Source organism: Microtus pennsylvanicus, chromosome 7 (genome assembly GCF_037038515.1).
Source record: "Microtus pennsylvanicus isolate mMicPen1 chromosome 7, mMicPen1.hap1, whole genome shotgun sequence".
NCBI lineage: Eukaryota > Metazoa > Chordata > Mammalia > Rodentia > Cricetidae > Microtus > Microtus pennsylvanicus.
Window position 1 is genome coordinate 64,218,044 of NC_134585.1, and position 17,196 is coordinate 64,235,239.

At 42.5% G+C, this 17,196-nt stretch overlaps 1 protein-coding gene across 14 annotated transcripts in view; it reads left to right on the top strand.

Moving 5' to 3' along the window:
- The window catches only part of Lrrc7 (leucine rich repeat containing 7), a 426,547-nt gene that overhangs the window by 382,946 nt on the left and 26,405 nt on the right, over window positions 1-17,196 (top strand). For all 14 annotated transcript variants that reach the window (XM_075980998.1, XM_075980991.1, XM_075980994.1 and 11 more), the window contains 2 exons: window positions 1,204-1,425; window positions 10,051-10,143. In XM_075980998.1, the coding sequence (XP_075837113.1) occupies window positions 1,204-1,425; window positions 10,051-10,143 (315 nt within the window). The remainder of the gene's footprint in view (window positions 1-1,203; window positions 1,426-10,050; window positions 10,144-17,196) is intronic.

Below are 17,196 nucleotides of genomic sequence, written 5' to 3' on the forward strand. Positions count from 1 at the left end.
ATGACACAGAATAACCCTGGGTTTTCCAGAGCTGCCATCTACCCAACAAGAAAATGGAAAAACTTGTGACCGCAGAGAAAAGCTGAACTTGCCGTAAGGGCTTCCAGTCTTCTAGACTGGCAGGAAATTGACAAGGTTTCTGGAAGTTTCCAGTAAGACAGATGAGTCTGAGGAGCAGGCATTTGCCTTTGAGGTTATCACACTGTGGTCCCTTGTGCGGATAACTACACCTTGCCCCAGTACAGGCTAAAACAACCACAGCTTTCCCTCTAATTTCCCATGACTGAAACATCTTTAATGTTCGTAAAATTAGAAAATGGTTCATAATGCCAAGACAGCTAATTGGACATCTAAAACATAATCTGAAGGTTGTTTATTTTGCATTCTTATTGCCAATTAATAGAGTAATTTCCTTTTAAATTACCTCTTGTTTGGAATCCAGCAAAGTATTTCCCTCTAGATGATGCTCTGTTTTCACTGTGGGTTTCTTTATTTTCCACACTCTTTAAGAACTTTAAAACAAAGGAGAGTGCACGGCTCATTCTAAATGCCCTTCCCGTCCCCACAGATGGCACATGCTCACAGGCACTTATCACATGATTGACTTCTAGTGCTCTTGAGCTAATAATGTAACAAATTAATAAGCATTTATTATTTTCCCCTGAACCAGCTCACTGTGCACCTGTGCCATAGAACTTAAGCAATTCCGTTGCTTCACCTTAGGAAGCGGGATTATTGTCCCTCTGACGCTACACAGCATACATATCTCTCGGGGTTATTTTTCAGTATAAAATATCAGCTAGCACCAACTTTTATTTTTAAGGTTTGGATTCTTTTTCCTTGAGATTTTTTTTGGATGGATTTTGTTACTTTATAATCAGGAATAAAATAGTCCTCGGCAAACCACCCGATGACTGCACCGATATCAATGTCTCTGCCATCCCCAGGGGTGCACTCCTACCTTTCCTTTGTTTTTTTTCCCAGCCTGGACTGGGAGCCCGTGTGAGGGTCCCTCACCCATGGAGTATCTACCTTCTTTCAGCCTGGGCTGGGAGCCCATGTCAGGACCCCTCACCCATGGAGTATCTACCTTCTTTCAGCCTGGGCTGGGAGCCCATGTCGGGGCCTCTCGCCTACAGGGTAGCACTGGTGCTTTCTGCTTGGATCCCGGGGAACTCGGCCTGACAATTCTGCTTTCTACAGGCAGGCAGCCACATTCAGACCCTGATGGGGTCACAGAGCCTTCAACACCGCAGTCGGGAGCAGCAGCCATATGAGGGGAACATCAACAAGGTGACCATCCAACAGTTCCAATCACCGTTGCCCATCCAGATCCCTTCGTCGCAGGCCTCCCGGGGACCTCAGCCTGGACGGTGCTTAATACAAACGAAAGGGCAGAGGAGTATGGACGGCTATCCTGAGCAGGTAAGGGGGCTCTGGTAACAGTCAGTGGACGTTCAGGAGTTAAAACAACTCCACGCTGCACAGTGGTCCTCGACACACAATGTTCTTCATAGGGATTGATCGTTGCTGCCAGAGGTTGGGGACAATGACACACTGGTAAAATGCCCTTTAATATGCAAAATACAATGATTTTCTAGTCCTGTCCTTCCTTCCCACTGCCCATTCCAATTCAACACCAGTTTTGAGTGTGATAAAGAACCTCTGTGGATGGGGTATGTTGACTAAGGTCCCTAGTGAAATAGAGGGTCTTAAAGATGAACTGCTATCCCATCTTCATTTTCAGAAAAACATTTTTAGTTCTATTTTCTCATTGTTAAATACATCAGAGTATAGAAAACCCTAAATAGAAGAGAAATTTTTTTTAATGTTCCGGAAGCTACTGATTAATGTGATGTATCAAAATCATAATGATGAGTACTGTTCTCCTGTCCTGACTAGAATCGGGACTTGCTCTCCACTGCAGAATGTTCTCCTTCCTTGAGACTACAAAAGATTTCACCCGATGGAAGCTTGAGGAGGAGACAACACAATCTAGCACATGCAATTAATACTTCTTACTTCATTGTTTGGATTATTAGGCAAAGTGCCATGGCATTATTCGCCCCTCACACGGCTTGTAAAGGTTCCTTGCTGCTGTTGCTTATCCAAAGCTTTACCTGGAAGATGACTATCTCTTCTACACACCAGCCAACATTAACTTCTTTCTCCAGGTTTTTCACTGTATGTTGCTCAGAGCCATTTATCATGGGGATCCTAGATGCTTCAAGCATTGTCTCTTTGTTACATCTGCCCTGTATCAATCATTCTCAGAATCACAGAAGCTCAAGAAAATTCTCTTTCACTTTCCCTAATCCAGGCCACATGTTGGGTTTAATGTGTAACAAGCCAGGCGGGCTCCTGTAGTCAGACAATGATGAACAGCTACTGACTCTTCAGAGAGTCTAAAAAGTTAATGAGGTTTAAATTATGTTCTAACAAAGGCTGTGTTCATATCTGACTCCACAGGAAAAACTACCCTCACCCAGTTATCTGATTCAGCTGTTCCTGTTACTACCTACATGGGCTGTTGTTTGGTTTTTGGCCTTTCTCCTCAAATCACGGCCTTATTACCACAGGAACTTAGTTTGCAATATTGTGATTGCTTCAGAAAAAGAATCTAGAGTAGCTTTTCAGTTTGGTTCCATAGCTTTGATAGACCTGATGCCTACAGAGAGATAGTGATTTTTGTTGTTGTTTTGTTTGTATGTGTTTTGTTTGTTTGGTTGGTTGGTTGGTTGGGGGAGTTCAAGACAGGGTTTCTCTGTAGCTTTGGAGCCTGTCCTGGAACTAGCTCTTGTAGATCAGGATGACCTTGAACTCACAGAGATTTGCCTGCCTCTGCCTCCCGAGTGCTGGGATTAAAGGCACGTGCTACCACCATCCGGCTCAGAGAGGTATTGTTAATGGACTTAAATCCAATCCTTTGCCTTCTTGGCTTTTTGCCTTGGTTTTGGATTGAAACGGCTCAGAATGCTAAGGTCAGAGCTGCAGTGACAGTAATGGCTTCAAAGCCTTTAAACAAGTAGACCTGGTTCCAAAACACAGTCCTCTGCCCCCTTACAGTCCTAGGAGCTCTGCTGGTCATGTTCACCGTACATTATCCTGCTGGCCTTTACTGTGCAGTGCTGGGAAATGCAGATGGCTGGCCACTGTGAATACCTCCTCCCAGCTCCTCCTGAGGTGACATGCCATCAGAAAGCTGACATTGCAGCAGTAACTAAACCACAAGACCAGCAAGCACCACCAAGCAGAGTGTGCTGCGCCTGATCAGCCACGAGACTCGCTCTGAACATGACTATTTCTACACCGCTTCTCCCCTATTTCTTTTTCCATAACCTCTGTTCTTCCTCATGAAGCTCTGTCATTTGAGAAAGATCACCAAGCCAGGGGCTTAGAATCTGAGATTCTTCTTTTACTATAATGAGCCATGTGACCCTGAACAAGTCAGTTACTCCTTCTAAGTTTCTGTTTCTTTCTTTAAAATGAAAACAATACCACCTGTCAACAACTTTTGGATGGTTTTGGTGAAGACCAGGAGGTGGCTCAGTGCGTATAGAATGAGGAAGTATCAACACCTGAGTTCTGGAGATAGAGCCCAAGTAAATTCTACACGTGATTGTAACTGTGATTCTATTGCTGTGGAGACACACCATAACAACGGCAACTTTTATAATGGAAAACATTTAACTGAGGTGACCTGCAGTTTCAGAGGGTGGTGGCATGTAGGCAGACATGGTGCTGAAGAAGCAGCTGAGAATTCTACATCCTGCAAGTAACAGAAAGTTGACTGTGACACTGGACAGTACCTTGAGCATAGGAGACCTCAAAGCTTACCCCACAGTGACACACTTCCTCCAACAAGGCCATACCCACTCCAACAGGCACACCTCTTGATAGTGCCACTCCCCTTGGGAGCCATTTTCTTTCAGACCACCACAGACACCCTTGTGATACCAGAGCTGAAGAGGGAGATCCCAGAGAATCCATAGTTCTCACTGGCTAATTAGGATTCCTCACTGAGTTTCAGGTAGACCCTGAATAGTAAACCCTAAGGAACTACTCACAAGATTAGCTAACTCCATACCACTCTGTGCATGGACAACTTACATATGCACCCTGAATACACACATGCTTCCCCCCACATATTCAACCATAGGACTTCTCTGAGAGGGGAGAAGTGGAAAAGAGAAAGAATGGGCATAAAAGTTTTTAAGAATTAAAATGTTTGAAAGAAAGAAAGATAATGGTTATCAATCCCAACCTTCTTTGTCTACAAAAAAGAAGCCAGAACTAGACATTGTTGGGCTTGTGTGAAATGCCACAGCATTTAAACGTTCTCAGTATTTGTTGCTCTTATCTCTTGTCTTCCCCACCATAATATTGTGCATCAGGCGTTCTTAATCTCATCTGCATATTTGAAGCTGGTCTGGGGCTCTTCAGCAAACACTGACACCATGGCCTCCTTTCCAGGTCAACTTATTTCATTCATCTACCCGTGACCCTGGGTAATGGGAATTTTGTGAGCTCCTAATTGAGTCTGCGCAGTCCACTTGAGAGTCACTGCTGAGGTACTCTGTGAACCAGCAGAGCCCTGGCTGGGCAATGGACTGATGTCACCACTATCTAGAAGTCACAAATTGAATATTTTTAAATAAACTGATAGCATCTTTTATCTTTCTTTATGCACATTAGTAATCCAAGGCATAATGTGTTTACATAATGTAGGAGAGAGAAGAAAACCTCAGGGCAATGCTAAAGACCTCCCAAAACCCCTCAGGAATTCACCGGTACAGTTCAGCTCACGGTTCTGTGAACCAGGTTACCAGCATATATGTTATTGAATAAGGCTAAGAGTAACAAGACTCCTTGACTATGACAACATAGCAGCTTAGAAGTCAACCTGGAATCAGGATCTGTTTTGTGAGTTTTTGTATTCTATGTTGTGGCTTGAAGCACGTGTTTTTTAATCTAAAAAAAAATCTGAATTTTTCTTTTATTTTCTTGCAGACGGCAAGCAAGCAAGGACTTACTGAGAACTACATGAGAGTCCTGAAAATGTTTTGCCCCGTATTTTTGCTACATATACTAATTGTATATATTAGCAGGGTTCAGACACATACTTCACTAACATAATATGGCCTCCTTTATCCCCCTCCACCCTCCCAATACCCAACCTCTAGAAATCACTGTTCCGTGTTCATGTTGATTGTTTTAGAGTCCCAAGATATGAAAGAAAACATGCTGTGCTCATCTTCCCATCTCTGGCTTATTTCACTTAGCATGGGGTTGTCTAGTTCTACCCACCTTGCTACAAGTGTCATGGTTCCATTCTGCAGGGTCCAGTAACATTCCACTGTGTGTAACTGTGAGTCTCCTACTTTCTTTGTCTGTCCATCCAGACATAACTCTGTGGTAAGCATGGGTGTGCAGGCTTCTCTCTGGTGTGATGGGTGCACTTCCTTAGGCTATATTCCAAGAAGGGGACAGGGACAGCTAAATCAGAGGACAGAGACTTCACTCTGATCTCTGTAATGTAATAAATTATATATATATATATTACACATGGCCCAAGAGCGTCTCTCTTCCTACCATGATTTATTAGTTTGTTGTTGTTTATAGCCACTATTCTTATGAGAATGAGGGGGTACTTCCTTGCAGCTTTTGCAACGTCATACATAGTTTAACAGACTTTTCAAACCTTTCTTCTTATGTCATTCTACATGATACAGCTTTCTTCAGCCAGCCCAACAGCTGAAAATCTCCCCTGAAGTTTCCCATGTACTTCCAGCAGCTGATAACAGAGTGGCCGAAGGAAAGAAAAGTCTGAGATCACCTTCTCTCAGCACTCTGTATCATGAAATCATTTTTCAGGACAGCTCACAACCTTTCATCAAAGATGATTATACCTCTGCTTCTCCTGGCTGCTAAGTACTGGAGTGACCCAGAATCCAGCCTTTCTATCCACACCATCCCCTAAATGACAGCATTCAGTCATGGATGGTTCTCAACTCTCTATCCCCAGCCTTGGCCCTCCCTCCTTCACTCCAGCTGTCTGAACACACTGGCTGAGCTGTCTTCTTTTTTCTCCACCTGAGTTTTTCAAGTGCTTGACAATCATGGTTGAAAGAACTGTTAACTTTCTGCCCCTGGTTTTTCTCTTGCATCCTTCTCTATTTCCAGACTTCCACATCCCATTCAAGGACCTTCTGCTCATCATTCTTCGACGACCAAAAGTGTCTGGTTCTCCTTTCTCTCAACCCACCTCCAATCAAAACACCGCTATCAGGAACATCCTAAATTTCACACCTTCCTCACCACTCACACTCCCGACTCTGACTACTTCTGAAGCTTCCTAAGTGCTCTCTTTCCTCCGCACCTCACTCTGATCTGTTCTTCTGCCAGAATTATCTTTTCAGAATGATAACCATACCATGTCACTCCTCAATTCAAAATGATTTATTGGTTTCCTTGATGGCTGGATACGTTTTTTACAGGATAGTTTCATGTCTCCAGGGGTCTAGCCCCTGCTCACACAATTATAGAATAGTATAACATCCTATGGGTCGAGCTCCTAGTCACATTGCCTTCTCTGCCTCACTGAGTTGTCTTTTAATCATGATGACCTTACTGTTTTTAATTACAATGTAGATATAATTTACAGCCTACAAACTGGAGTATTTAAAGTAGACAAGTTGCATACTAATATTTATATGGTTGGGTGTCCATCATTGTAATAGAATTTTAGAACCTTCTCACTCTGAAAGGAAACCCTTAGCATTGACTGTCCATGCTCCCTCCCTTCAGCTCTAGATGATTGCTCACCTGCCTCGACTCTACGAGCTGTCTCTTGTTGACACTGCATTTCTTGATGCTTGTCTTCACCTAGCCTTATGTGCTCTGGAAGCAGATTTCTCTAAGACTCACTGTTCTAATTACAGTGATATCAACGCAGTTCAGAAGTGTCCAGTCAAGCAGCATGCAGGGGGAAGGTTGAGTCTCACAGCCCCACTGCTGACTGAGCTGAAGCTGTGCCTTAGACAGACATTTCATTTTGTCCCTTAAGAGAAAATTGAAATACTGATTTTCACTACATAAGTCATTTATGAACTTTTGGGACCTTTGCAAAATCATTGTATCCCAGATCCTTTCAGCCTCTCTGGCCTGTGAGGTTCTCTCTCTCCTCTTTGGGCCTCAGCAGGCAGGTGACACACCTCACCACAAGAGAAGTTTTTCCTCCCACGGTCTTGAGGAGACCTCAGACCCCTATTTTTCTGACACACATGATCATCCTGGGAAATCACAAGTGAAGTCTGTTTGTCACGTTTATGAAGCAAGTGTCACCTTTATTGTGTCTGTCGTTAAAAATGTATTGAGACAGCTCTTCCCAGACCTGGCACCAGTCGCTCTGGTTTTCCTTAGCTTAATAGTACATTCTAGATTTTTCAATAATACAAACTGAATCTAATCAATTCCTTGACTGGAATCTACTTGGAAATTTTCTACATAAAGGAAATTGGTCCTATAGTTCCCAGTTCTGTAGCGCCCTGAGGGAAGTCAGTAAGCACACTGCCCACGCTATTTGTTTCCACAAAAGACAGAACCAGATTTGTTGTTATACAAAGAGATACATGTGTGTGTTGCCCACGTGTACATTCATGAGTGTGTATTGTGTGAATTTCCATGTGGATGTGTGAGTGTGTATGTGTGAGTTTGTGTGTCCGTGTACTTCATCGTACAAAGTTCTGGGGTTTCAATACATCATTTTCATATAAGAATACAATATACGTGCAGTGTTAACCTCTCTTTCCCTTTTCCCACCTTGCCATGACTCCTCTTCTTCCCTTAGACCAGTGGTTCTCAATCACCCTAGTACTGCAACCCTTTAACACAGTTTCTCATGTTGTGACCCCCCCACCACAAAGTTATTTTGTTGCTACTTCATAACTGTAGTTTTCCTACTATTATGAATAATAATGTAAATATCTGTGTTTTCTGATGGTCTTAGATGACCCCTATGAAAGGATTGGTTGAACCCCCTCCCAAAGGGGTCACAACCCACTTCTTCCTTATAAAGTTCTTCATCTACCTTCATTTCATATTACATACACAACTTATGTGTCTATATAAAATCTAGGATCCATAAATGAGAGAAAATGTGCTATTAGATTTTTTAGACTGACTCAACTTGCTTAATTTGACATTTGAAAATGCATGCATCTGTGAGCAAAGACAAAAGGAGAGATTTTAATTACATGGGATGCTTTCTTGTCATTTTCTAATTAATAAATAAAAGCCAAGAGGCAAAGCGCTACATAGAATAAAGCTACAATATTCCCTCCAGCTGCATCAGGCTATTCTATGTTCATCCTCACAGGCTGCGAGGCATGTAAATTACAGACTATTATAAACTATTATAAACTGCCTTTGGCTACCCTGTGAAAACCAGTTTTAACAAGTCTACATCAGTTGAAGGAGAAGTTGTAATTGAGTGTATTTTTTAAGTGACTGAAAAAGTACTGTTGGCAATTGCACTTACAGGTAATTTAGAAATTATTCGCTGATGAATTAAAATTAGAAACCACAATAGTGGGTGGGGTTTTGCTCCTGTGTTGCACATGAACCCAAAGACACTTAGATGCATTTTAGGAATGAGAATAGCCCACTAAGGATGCTGCTACTAAGGAAGATTAGTTCATCCAAAGTCTGGTAACTCAAGTGCATGTTAAGTATAAAATGTGATTCATGTTTTCCTTGAACTATCTAAGAGGAGAGACTAGACGTGTGTTTAAAATAGAAGGATAGAAAGTGCTGAGGGCATTCACATCTAACCGGGTTCAGAGGCTGAATGAGTGGTAGCCAGAGGCATAAGGTTGCTTAACCAGCCAACAGGTCAGTCTTAGGAACTTTTCCTCTGTGTGTTTATTTAAATACAAAGCATATGCCAGCCTAGTTTTCATCATTTTTTTTTTCTTGACCTGTCAGTCAGCTCACTGTTGCCCTCTGGTGCCTCTGGGTTCCCCTGCTGCCAGTACTTGTTCTGTACCTAACATTTGTGAGTCTCTTTTCTCTTCGTTTAACAATGAAATGCTGCCTCTTAGTCCAAGACTGTCACCATCTGGGGACCCCTGTCCCACCCTCAGCACAGAACCCTAGATCTCATCTGTTGAGGTTGCTCAGGTCATCCTGATGACTTCCTGTCTGTGAAAACTCTCACAGTCAACATTAACAAAACGTTTTGTTCCATTTCAATGCAGCCACAGCATACAGTAGACCATCCATTTGATGCTCTTGTTCCTGGGATTGCCCATCAGAATGCTAGACTAAATTCCCCACACCTCTGAGACTCCTCAGTCTCTGTCTTGTGGACCACACTCTCTAACCTTGTGTCTGTTGAGGTTTGCCTTCTAGTCTTCCAGCTCCTGCCTCAGCAGCTGCTACAAAACTCAGCCCCCATTTCCCTCAAACTAAAAACCCCAGCTGGGCGGTGGTGGCGCACGCCTGTAATCCCAGCACTTGGGAGGCAGAAACAGGCTGATCTCTGTGAGTTCGAGGCCAGCCTGGTCTACCAAGGGAGTTCCAGGACAGGCTCCAAAGCTACAGAGAAACCCTGTCTCGAAAAACCAAAAAAAAAAAAAAAAAAAAAAAAAAAACCTAAAAACCCTAACAACCCTACCACTACGGTAACCCTAGCCATAACACAACCATGCCTTCCATATTTAAATTGCTGTCTCTCTGCTTCCTCTCACTTGTCTGTATTTTTCATAAGAGGTCTAGACATAGTCTGGACATGTGTATAGTCTAGACATAATCTAGATGTGTTTAGAGTGGTAGAGACTGCTTCACCTCCAGTGTGCTCATGAGGCCTGGGTTTCTCAAGGTAGCTCCTGACGTATGGAGGCATAGAGAGTCATTACCCCTTTGGTGGAGTTTATGTTGTTTACCCCCATCAACAGGGTCTCACTAAAAATATGAGTAAATTGTAAACCTTGTTTGAAACATTTACTTGTAATGGCTACTTGGTTTGACTTTTCATATCTTCTTTCTTAGTTCTGTGTGAGAATAGAAAAGAACCCTGGACTTGGATTTAGTATCAGCGGTGGAATTAGTGGGCAAGGAAATCCTTTCAAACCTTCCGACAAGGTAAGTGAAGTCCTTCTTGACAATTTTAGTTTCGAAATGCTGCCTTCCACTGTTGCACTGAGCTGATGTAGCTAACGATGAAGCCAGTCAGGAAGAAAAACATGTCTGTACAGGGAAAAACAAGCGTAGTGCTTGCCAGAAATGAAGCAAGAGGAACAAATAGCCTATTTGAGAAGAAAGGGGTTTGGGGTACCATTCTCATGTTTGGTTTTCATGGAGTTATTTTTGGCCTCTTTGTTTTGACTTTACAGTTGTGTGTGGTAAGGAAATCTATCTAAGCAATTTATAAGAGAAATATTCCAAAGACTTATTTGTGAATTGCTCACTTGTTGTTTAGGACAATGTTTTCTTATAGTGACAAAATGATCCCACTTTGACTGGATGTTTGGGCCAGCCAGCAGTTGACTCTGATCTACAAGACTCATTGGGTGTTCAGGGCAGCCAGCAGCTGACCCTGATCTACAAGACTGGTTGGGTGTTCGGGCCAGCCAGCAGCTGATCCTGATCTACCAGACTTGCAGACAGTTGCATTAGCAGAAATTTTGGAAATGAAAAATCACAGAAAGCAAAATTTATAAGAAAATTAAAGTTGCATTATCAGAAGAACCAGACCCCCATCTCGTTGGATAAATGAGTACTCTTCCTAGTTCCATTTGGGCCCCTATCTCCCAGCAGGCCAGCTTGACCCCAAGACGTACCATCTACCTTCCTCCTACCCTGAGCTATCTAGCCTGCCCTACTACTATTAGTGCTTAACAATCTTATATTGAAACCAATGTGGGTGAATTCATTGACAATTAAAACGATCTACCTTTGGTCTCACCAAACTGAATTACCTTAAGTGACTACATCAGGTCTAGACTTTTCATTTCACTGTTATTACAGAAGTGCTCACAGAACACTTTCTGAAAATAAAATCTACTTCTGAAGAAAACTTGAATGCGGGACAGAGGAGGTGGCTCAGTGGTTAAAGTACTAGCCTTGCAAGCCTGTAGTACAGAGTTTGGATTCCCAGAACCCACATAAAAGCCAGTAGGCATCACAGCTAGCCTGTAATCCCCAGTGCAAGAAGCAGAGACAATTTAACCTAGAGCAAACTGCTACTGGGAGCTGAATTTGAAAACTCCTGGTTCAAGGGAGAGACCCTGAATTAATACATAAAGTGAGGTGATCAAGGAAGAAATTCAAAGTCAACGAACCTAACAGGTACATATATACAAATGTGGCCCACACAGAAGAAATATACACACAACAAACAAACACGCACACACACACATGCACACACACAGAGAGACTGCTCCTATATGGCTATTTCTAAAGCCTGAAACAGGACCTTCATCCCATATTTTTTTCTAACCTTCTTCTCAGCCACCATACTCCCTCCATGCTAGAGAAAATAGAAAAGGTTAGAATAGAGTTCTTTACATGGTGACGTGTATCAGGAAAGATGTATAACAGTTTCCAGTCACTATAAGTGGAAAGACCCTTGGCCAGCAAGCTGTAGCAGCTACCTCCATGAAGGTCTGAGCATGAGGCAGGAGTACAGCATTGAAGACACTGGTCCGCCTGTATTGACATTTTTTATGTGATGCTGACTTATAAAGTTAAAGTAGTTGATGATCTAGTTAAGGCAACCTCTTATTTAATTTCATAAATTAACAACAAAATTTCAAATCATCAGATGCATGTATGATGCATTATTTAAACTCCACGCCCTCATATCTTATTCATCTTGATCCTCTCTTTTTAATTCTTTATTGGTATATAGTTTTTATATAAAAAGATGAATTTTGATACCACTCTTCTGGTCCCCCTTCCCACCCTGTTAGTTCCCTTGTTCTTCCCAAATATTTCCCTTCAATTTTTGTATCATACACATTATGTGTATGAAAAACATATAAATTAAGGTTATACATATGAGAAAGCATGTACATGTTTGTCTTTCTGACTCATTCCTTTAATTATGTGATCTCCAGTTCCATCCACTTTGCTGCAAATGAGATGATTTCATTCTTTACAACTGAATAAATAAATCTCTATTATGGGGGTGGGGAGAGATCTGTCCATCATCTGTCAATGGACAGCTGGGCTGATTCACAATGTTTCTGTAAAAAATGCCACGGAGAATATACGTGTGCAAATATCTTTGTGTTGTGCTAATAGTCCTTCAGATGTAGTTCCAGGTGTGATACAGCTGGGTCGTGAGCTAGCTCTGCTTTGGGTTTTGTTTTTTAAAGGAATCTCTATCTTGACTTTTCTGGTGGATTCGTTGCTGAGGGCATGTTTAATTTTCAGGCCTTTCCATATGTGGCTATTAAACCTCTGACAGAGGTGTTGGCAAAGACTTGCTCTGTTTTAAAGGATGTCTCCTCTCACTTGCTATTGCCTCTCCTGTGAAGAAGCTTTAGATTTCGTGTGACATCACTTGTCATTCCATCTCCTGTGTGATTGAAGCCCTACCCAGAAGGACCTCACGTGTGTCCATCAGAAGAGTTTCCACTGTGTTCCCACTGTTTCAAAGTTTCAGTTCTTACACTAAGGTCTTTGACCCACTTTCAGTTTATTTCTTTCACAGTGAAAGATAATGGGCCTCGTTTCACATTCTCTATGTGATGCCCAGTTAACTCAGGACCATTTATTACAGAGTTTCTCCATGGGACTTCCTGGCACCTTTGACAGTAGCTGTGTGGCTGACCACTCTTCTTGCCTTTGGCCTCATATCCTTTCCCTGAGTGGACTCCCTGACCATCCTTCAGGTGGCTGCCATTCAAGAGATGTGCTCCTCTCCTTTCTCTTGGCACAGAAAATTTCTCACCCTACTTTTGGAAGATAGACAATAATGTTTTTAAATTAAGAATGAACTCATTGTTGAATAGGGTGTTAAAATAATGTTTCATGTCTTCTGTCTCCAAGTGCAAAGCCTGAGAACGTAGCCTTCAGCATCATTCCCTTCTGCCATAGTGACTACAAAACTCTTTTTTTTTATTTATTAAAGATTTCTGCCTCCTCCCCGCCACCGCCTCCCATTTCCCTCCCCCTCCCCCGATCAAGTCCCCCTCCCTCGAAGAGCAATCAGGGTTCCCTGCCCTGTGGGAAGTCCAAGCACCACCCACCTCCATCCAGGTCTCGTAAGGTGAGCATCCAAACTGCCTAGGCTCCCACAAAGCCAGTACATGCAGTAGGATCAAAAACCCATTGCCATTGTTCTTGAGTCTGGTTTTATCCCATGCTTTTTCAGACCCAGGCCAGCTGGCCTTGGTGAGTTCCCAAAAGAACATCCCCATTGTCTCAGTGTGTGGGTGCACCCCTCACGGTCCTGAGTTCCTTGCTTGTGCTCTCTCTCCTTCTGCTCCTGATTTGGACCTTGAGATTTCAGTCCGGTGGTCCAATGTGGGTCTCTCTGTCTCCTTTCATCGCCTGATGATGGTTAATATTCAGGAGGATGCCTATATGTTTTTCTTTGGGTTCACCTTCTTATTTAGCTTCTCTAGGATCACGAATTATAGGCTCAATGTCCTTTATTTATGGCTAGAAACCAAATATGAGTGAGTACATCCCATGTTCCTCTTTTTGGGTCTGGCTTACCTCACTCAGGATAGTGTTTTCTCTTTCCATTTATTTGTATGCAAACTTCAAGAAGTCATTGTTTTTTACTGCTGTGTAGTACTCTAATATGTATATATTCCATACTTTCTTCATCCATTCTTCCATTGAAGGGCATCTAGGTTGTTTCCAGGTTCTGGCTATTACAAACAATGCTGCTATGAACATAGTTGAGCATATACTTTTGTTGTATGATAGGGCATCTCTTGGGTATATTCCCAAGAGTGGTATTGCTGGGTCCAGGGGTAGGTTGATCCCGAATTTCCTGAGAAACTGCCACACTGCTTTCCAAAGTGGTTGCACAAGTTTGCATTCCCACCAGCAATGGATGAATGACTATAAAACTCTTACACACATTCATTTAATTGTTGTTTGGGTGGCTTTACTGAGACGTAACTATGTCTGTGATCTTGTAACTCTTCCGGATAAATGTCGCAGATAGAGAGTTTGGATTGTTTCATGCGGCTGTTGAAGGATTCTTCCCTGAAAGTACTGTTCTTTGCCTGATTACACTTCAAACCATTTTGCAGTCTAAATCGTGCATCTCTGTTATTGCAGAACTGATGGGAGTAGCCAGAATTTCAAATCTAGAGAACATTGTTCAAGTTAGTAATACTTTCCTTGGAAATCTAAACTTGTGATGGATTTCTGATTAACAACATCCAAATGGTCTAAAGATGTTGACGCCAACAATTTACACAGGAATTTAGTCTGCTCCCTGGGGGGAGAGTTCCATGTCTGCATCACCCGGTTTCCCTTCCTCAGCCTCATGCTCCATGTTGATAGAGACTGCTGGGTTCAGCAATACATTTTTCTAGTCCCAGCACTGGGGAAGGGGAGGCAGACGGAAACCCAGAGCTTATAGCCAGTTACCATAGCTTATTTGGAAGCTGCAGGCCATGAAAGATCCCATCTCAACAAAAGATGGTGGGTTGCATGAGGAATGAATGACTTCTGAGGTAGTCTAGCCTTCATGCGCACATCTACACATATGCATTTCATATGTACATGATGCTCAACATGCACATACACACACATACATACACACGGTGGGGAAAGACTTATACTTAACTCTGAAAACTAATAGTGAAAGGATGAAAATACACTAACATATTCTTTCCTACCATGTTGAAAAAGAAATTACCTTTTCATTAGTGGACCAATTCACAGCTGGAGAGGAAAGGTACCAAATTAAGTAGCAATTTAAATTCAACAGATACTGCCTGAGTCTGAAGTAGCCATGTCATAGAGACTCTAGTCTGCAGGGTAATGCATGCTCCCTTCCAGTGAACAAATCATACTTTAGCTATATTCCTGGATACAGGCTGTGTTGCTAAGTTTGTTGTTCACGGAGGTTTGAACTCTTGACTGATGAGAATCTTTGACCATCTGAAGTCTTGAAGGTGCTGAGGAGTTTGTATGCTACAGTTAGCACTAAATTTATCTCATTGTGTTCAGTATTATCGATGCTGTTGTGGTCAGTTCCAAAGACTGGTGGGTGTAAAGGAATGTTCACACTGGTGAGAATCAGGGAGAGCATGGAGCAATCCCCTAACAGAAGGCAGGAGTAGGCGAGCAAACGGGAACTGAGCTGCTCGGGACACAGAAGTTGCCAACTAAGTTCTGACTTGTATGAGATTCCTGCGGTAATCACCTCAGACAAGCCCAGACCTTCACCTCGCCTTTAGATGGACTTGGGATCAAGTCTCACAAGACAAGCCATTTCATACACTGGAGTGTTTGGAGCAGCATCTGAAGCAAAGTTGACTTCCCTCCAAGACCCAAGGCGATCCTGAGCAAATGTGGTCCCTTGGGATAAAGGAATCCATGTAATTAACTACGCAGCTGACACTGTCAAAACAATATTTAGTACATTAAAAAAAAAAACAACTCAGCACAAAACTTTGGAAAACTACTTTATGTATTTGTAAGGAGAAAGTGGTGGGACACAGTGTGTGAATGGCCTTTTATGATGCCCACCTCTTCCCTCTCAGTTAAGGGGACAGAAATTGTGGTCCAGCTTATCATCAGAGAGAAACACTGCTATCACAGTAGCGAGATGGCGTTTAGATGAAAGATTTCAATCTAATACTTCTAATGATAACGCAGTAAAAAGCAAATATTATTTATTAACAATCATGTGCCAGGCACTGTAGAAAGCTTGTTTTGTGTGTGTAACCTCGTGTGATCATTTTGGCATCAGGTAGAATTGTCATCACCATGTTACTGAGTCCCAGAGGGACTCATTAACACGACCAAGGTCGTTTAGCTAATCTGTGACAGACAAAACCTGAAACCAAATTGATCTGACTCCAAATCTTTTCCTTTTAAGCCCTAACACACTTCCAACTGCAGATGCTACTTAGCGGCAGAGCGTATGATGAGCTCAAGTCCCGTGGCGTTGAAACGCGTGCCATCTTCTAATACTGAGAGTATTATAGATCCCCTAATTAGTCAAAATCCTCACATTTGCTTCAACAAACCCGTGGGCGTCGGCATGCCTCCTCCACTGATCCTCAGTCAGGAACCTACAGTAGATGGAGGACTGCTGATGAATTCTGTACCTCGTGCACTGAGGTATCCTTGCAGTGGTGATTCTGTCAAGGAAAGAAACTCGCTATGCTCGTACTAAAACACTCACACTGATTCGTGATTGCAAAATCCAAGGAATTTCCCACTGTGAGTTCCACTAGAGACTGAGAAACAAAGCACCAGAGTAACAGACAAATGATGCCAGTCTTTGCAATCCTTCATAAAGCAACCCAAGGTCCTTTGAAAGATCTGATGAAACATTCAAAGCTCATCATCTAGGGACTAGCTCATTCCTTGCTCCCTTTGCTGAGAGGACTAACTGCCTAGAATTTAATGTCTTTTCAGGGAAACATGCACTGAGATCTGATCACTGGCTGACAGGAGAGCTTTGTCGTAGACCCAGGCTGCCCACGGGGGCTTACAGGAGGAAACAGCCATACCCCTAGGGAGCCACAGTTACTCTCCACAGTCCCTCAGATGCCAAAGCTAGGCCAACACCATGGAGTTCAACCATTTTTCCACCTTGGGAAATCTGAATGTCACCTCAGAAGTGATGGGAGAAATGAATCCTTGTTTATTTGTTTGTCTGGTTTTTTTTAATTTGATACAGGCAAAAGTCCAAGCCCTGGGAGGAATGTTGAAAAATATACAGCTGGTGAATATAAAAGTCACCAGTGAACTTTAAGTAAATGTCACAGAGTCTCGAGGTTGTCATCAAGTTATTTCCAAATGATTGCTTCTAGATGCTGAGATGAGCTGAAGCAGGGCTCCAGCCCTTTCCACACTATCTTCCATTCCTGGAAGCAATAAGGCCTTTTCTTTTGTGTAGATACTGGCATTGCATTGCGTTAAGGTCTTCATAAGGTCAATATTAAAAAAAGAAAGATAGACACAAAACTGGACATTTTTTCAGACACC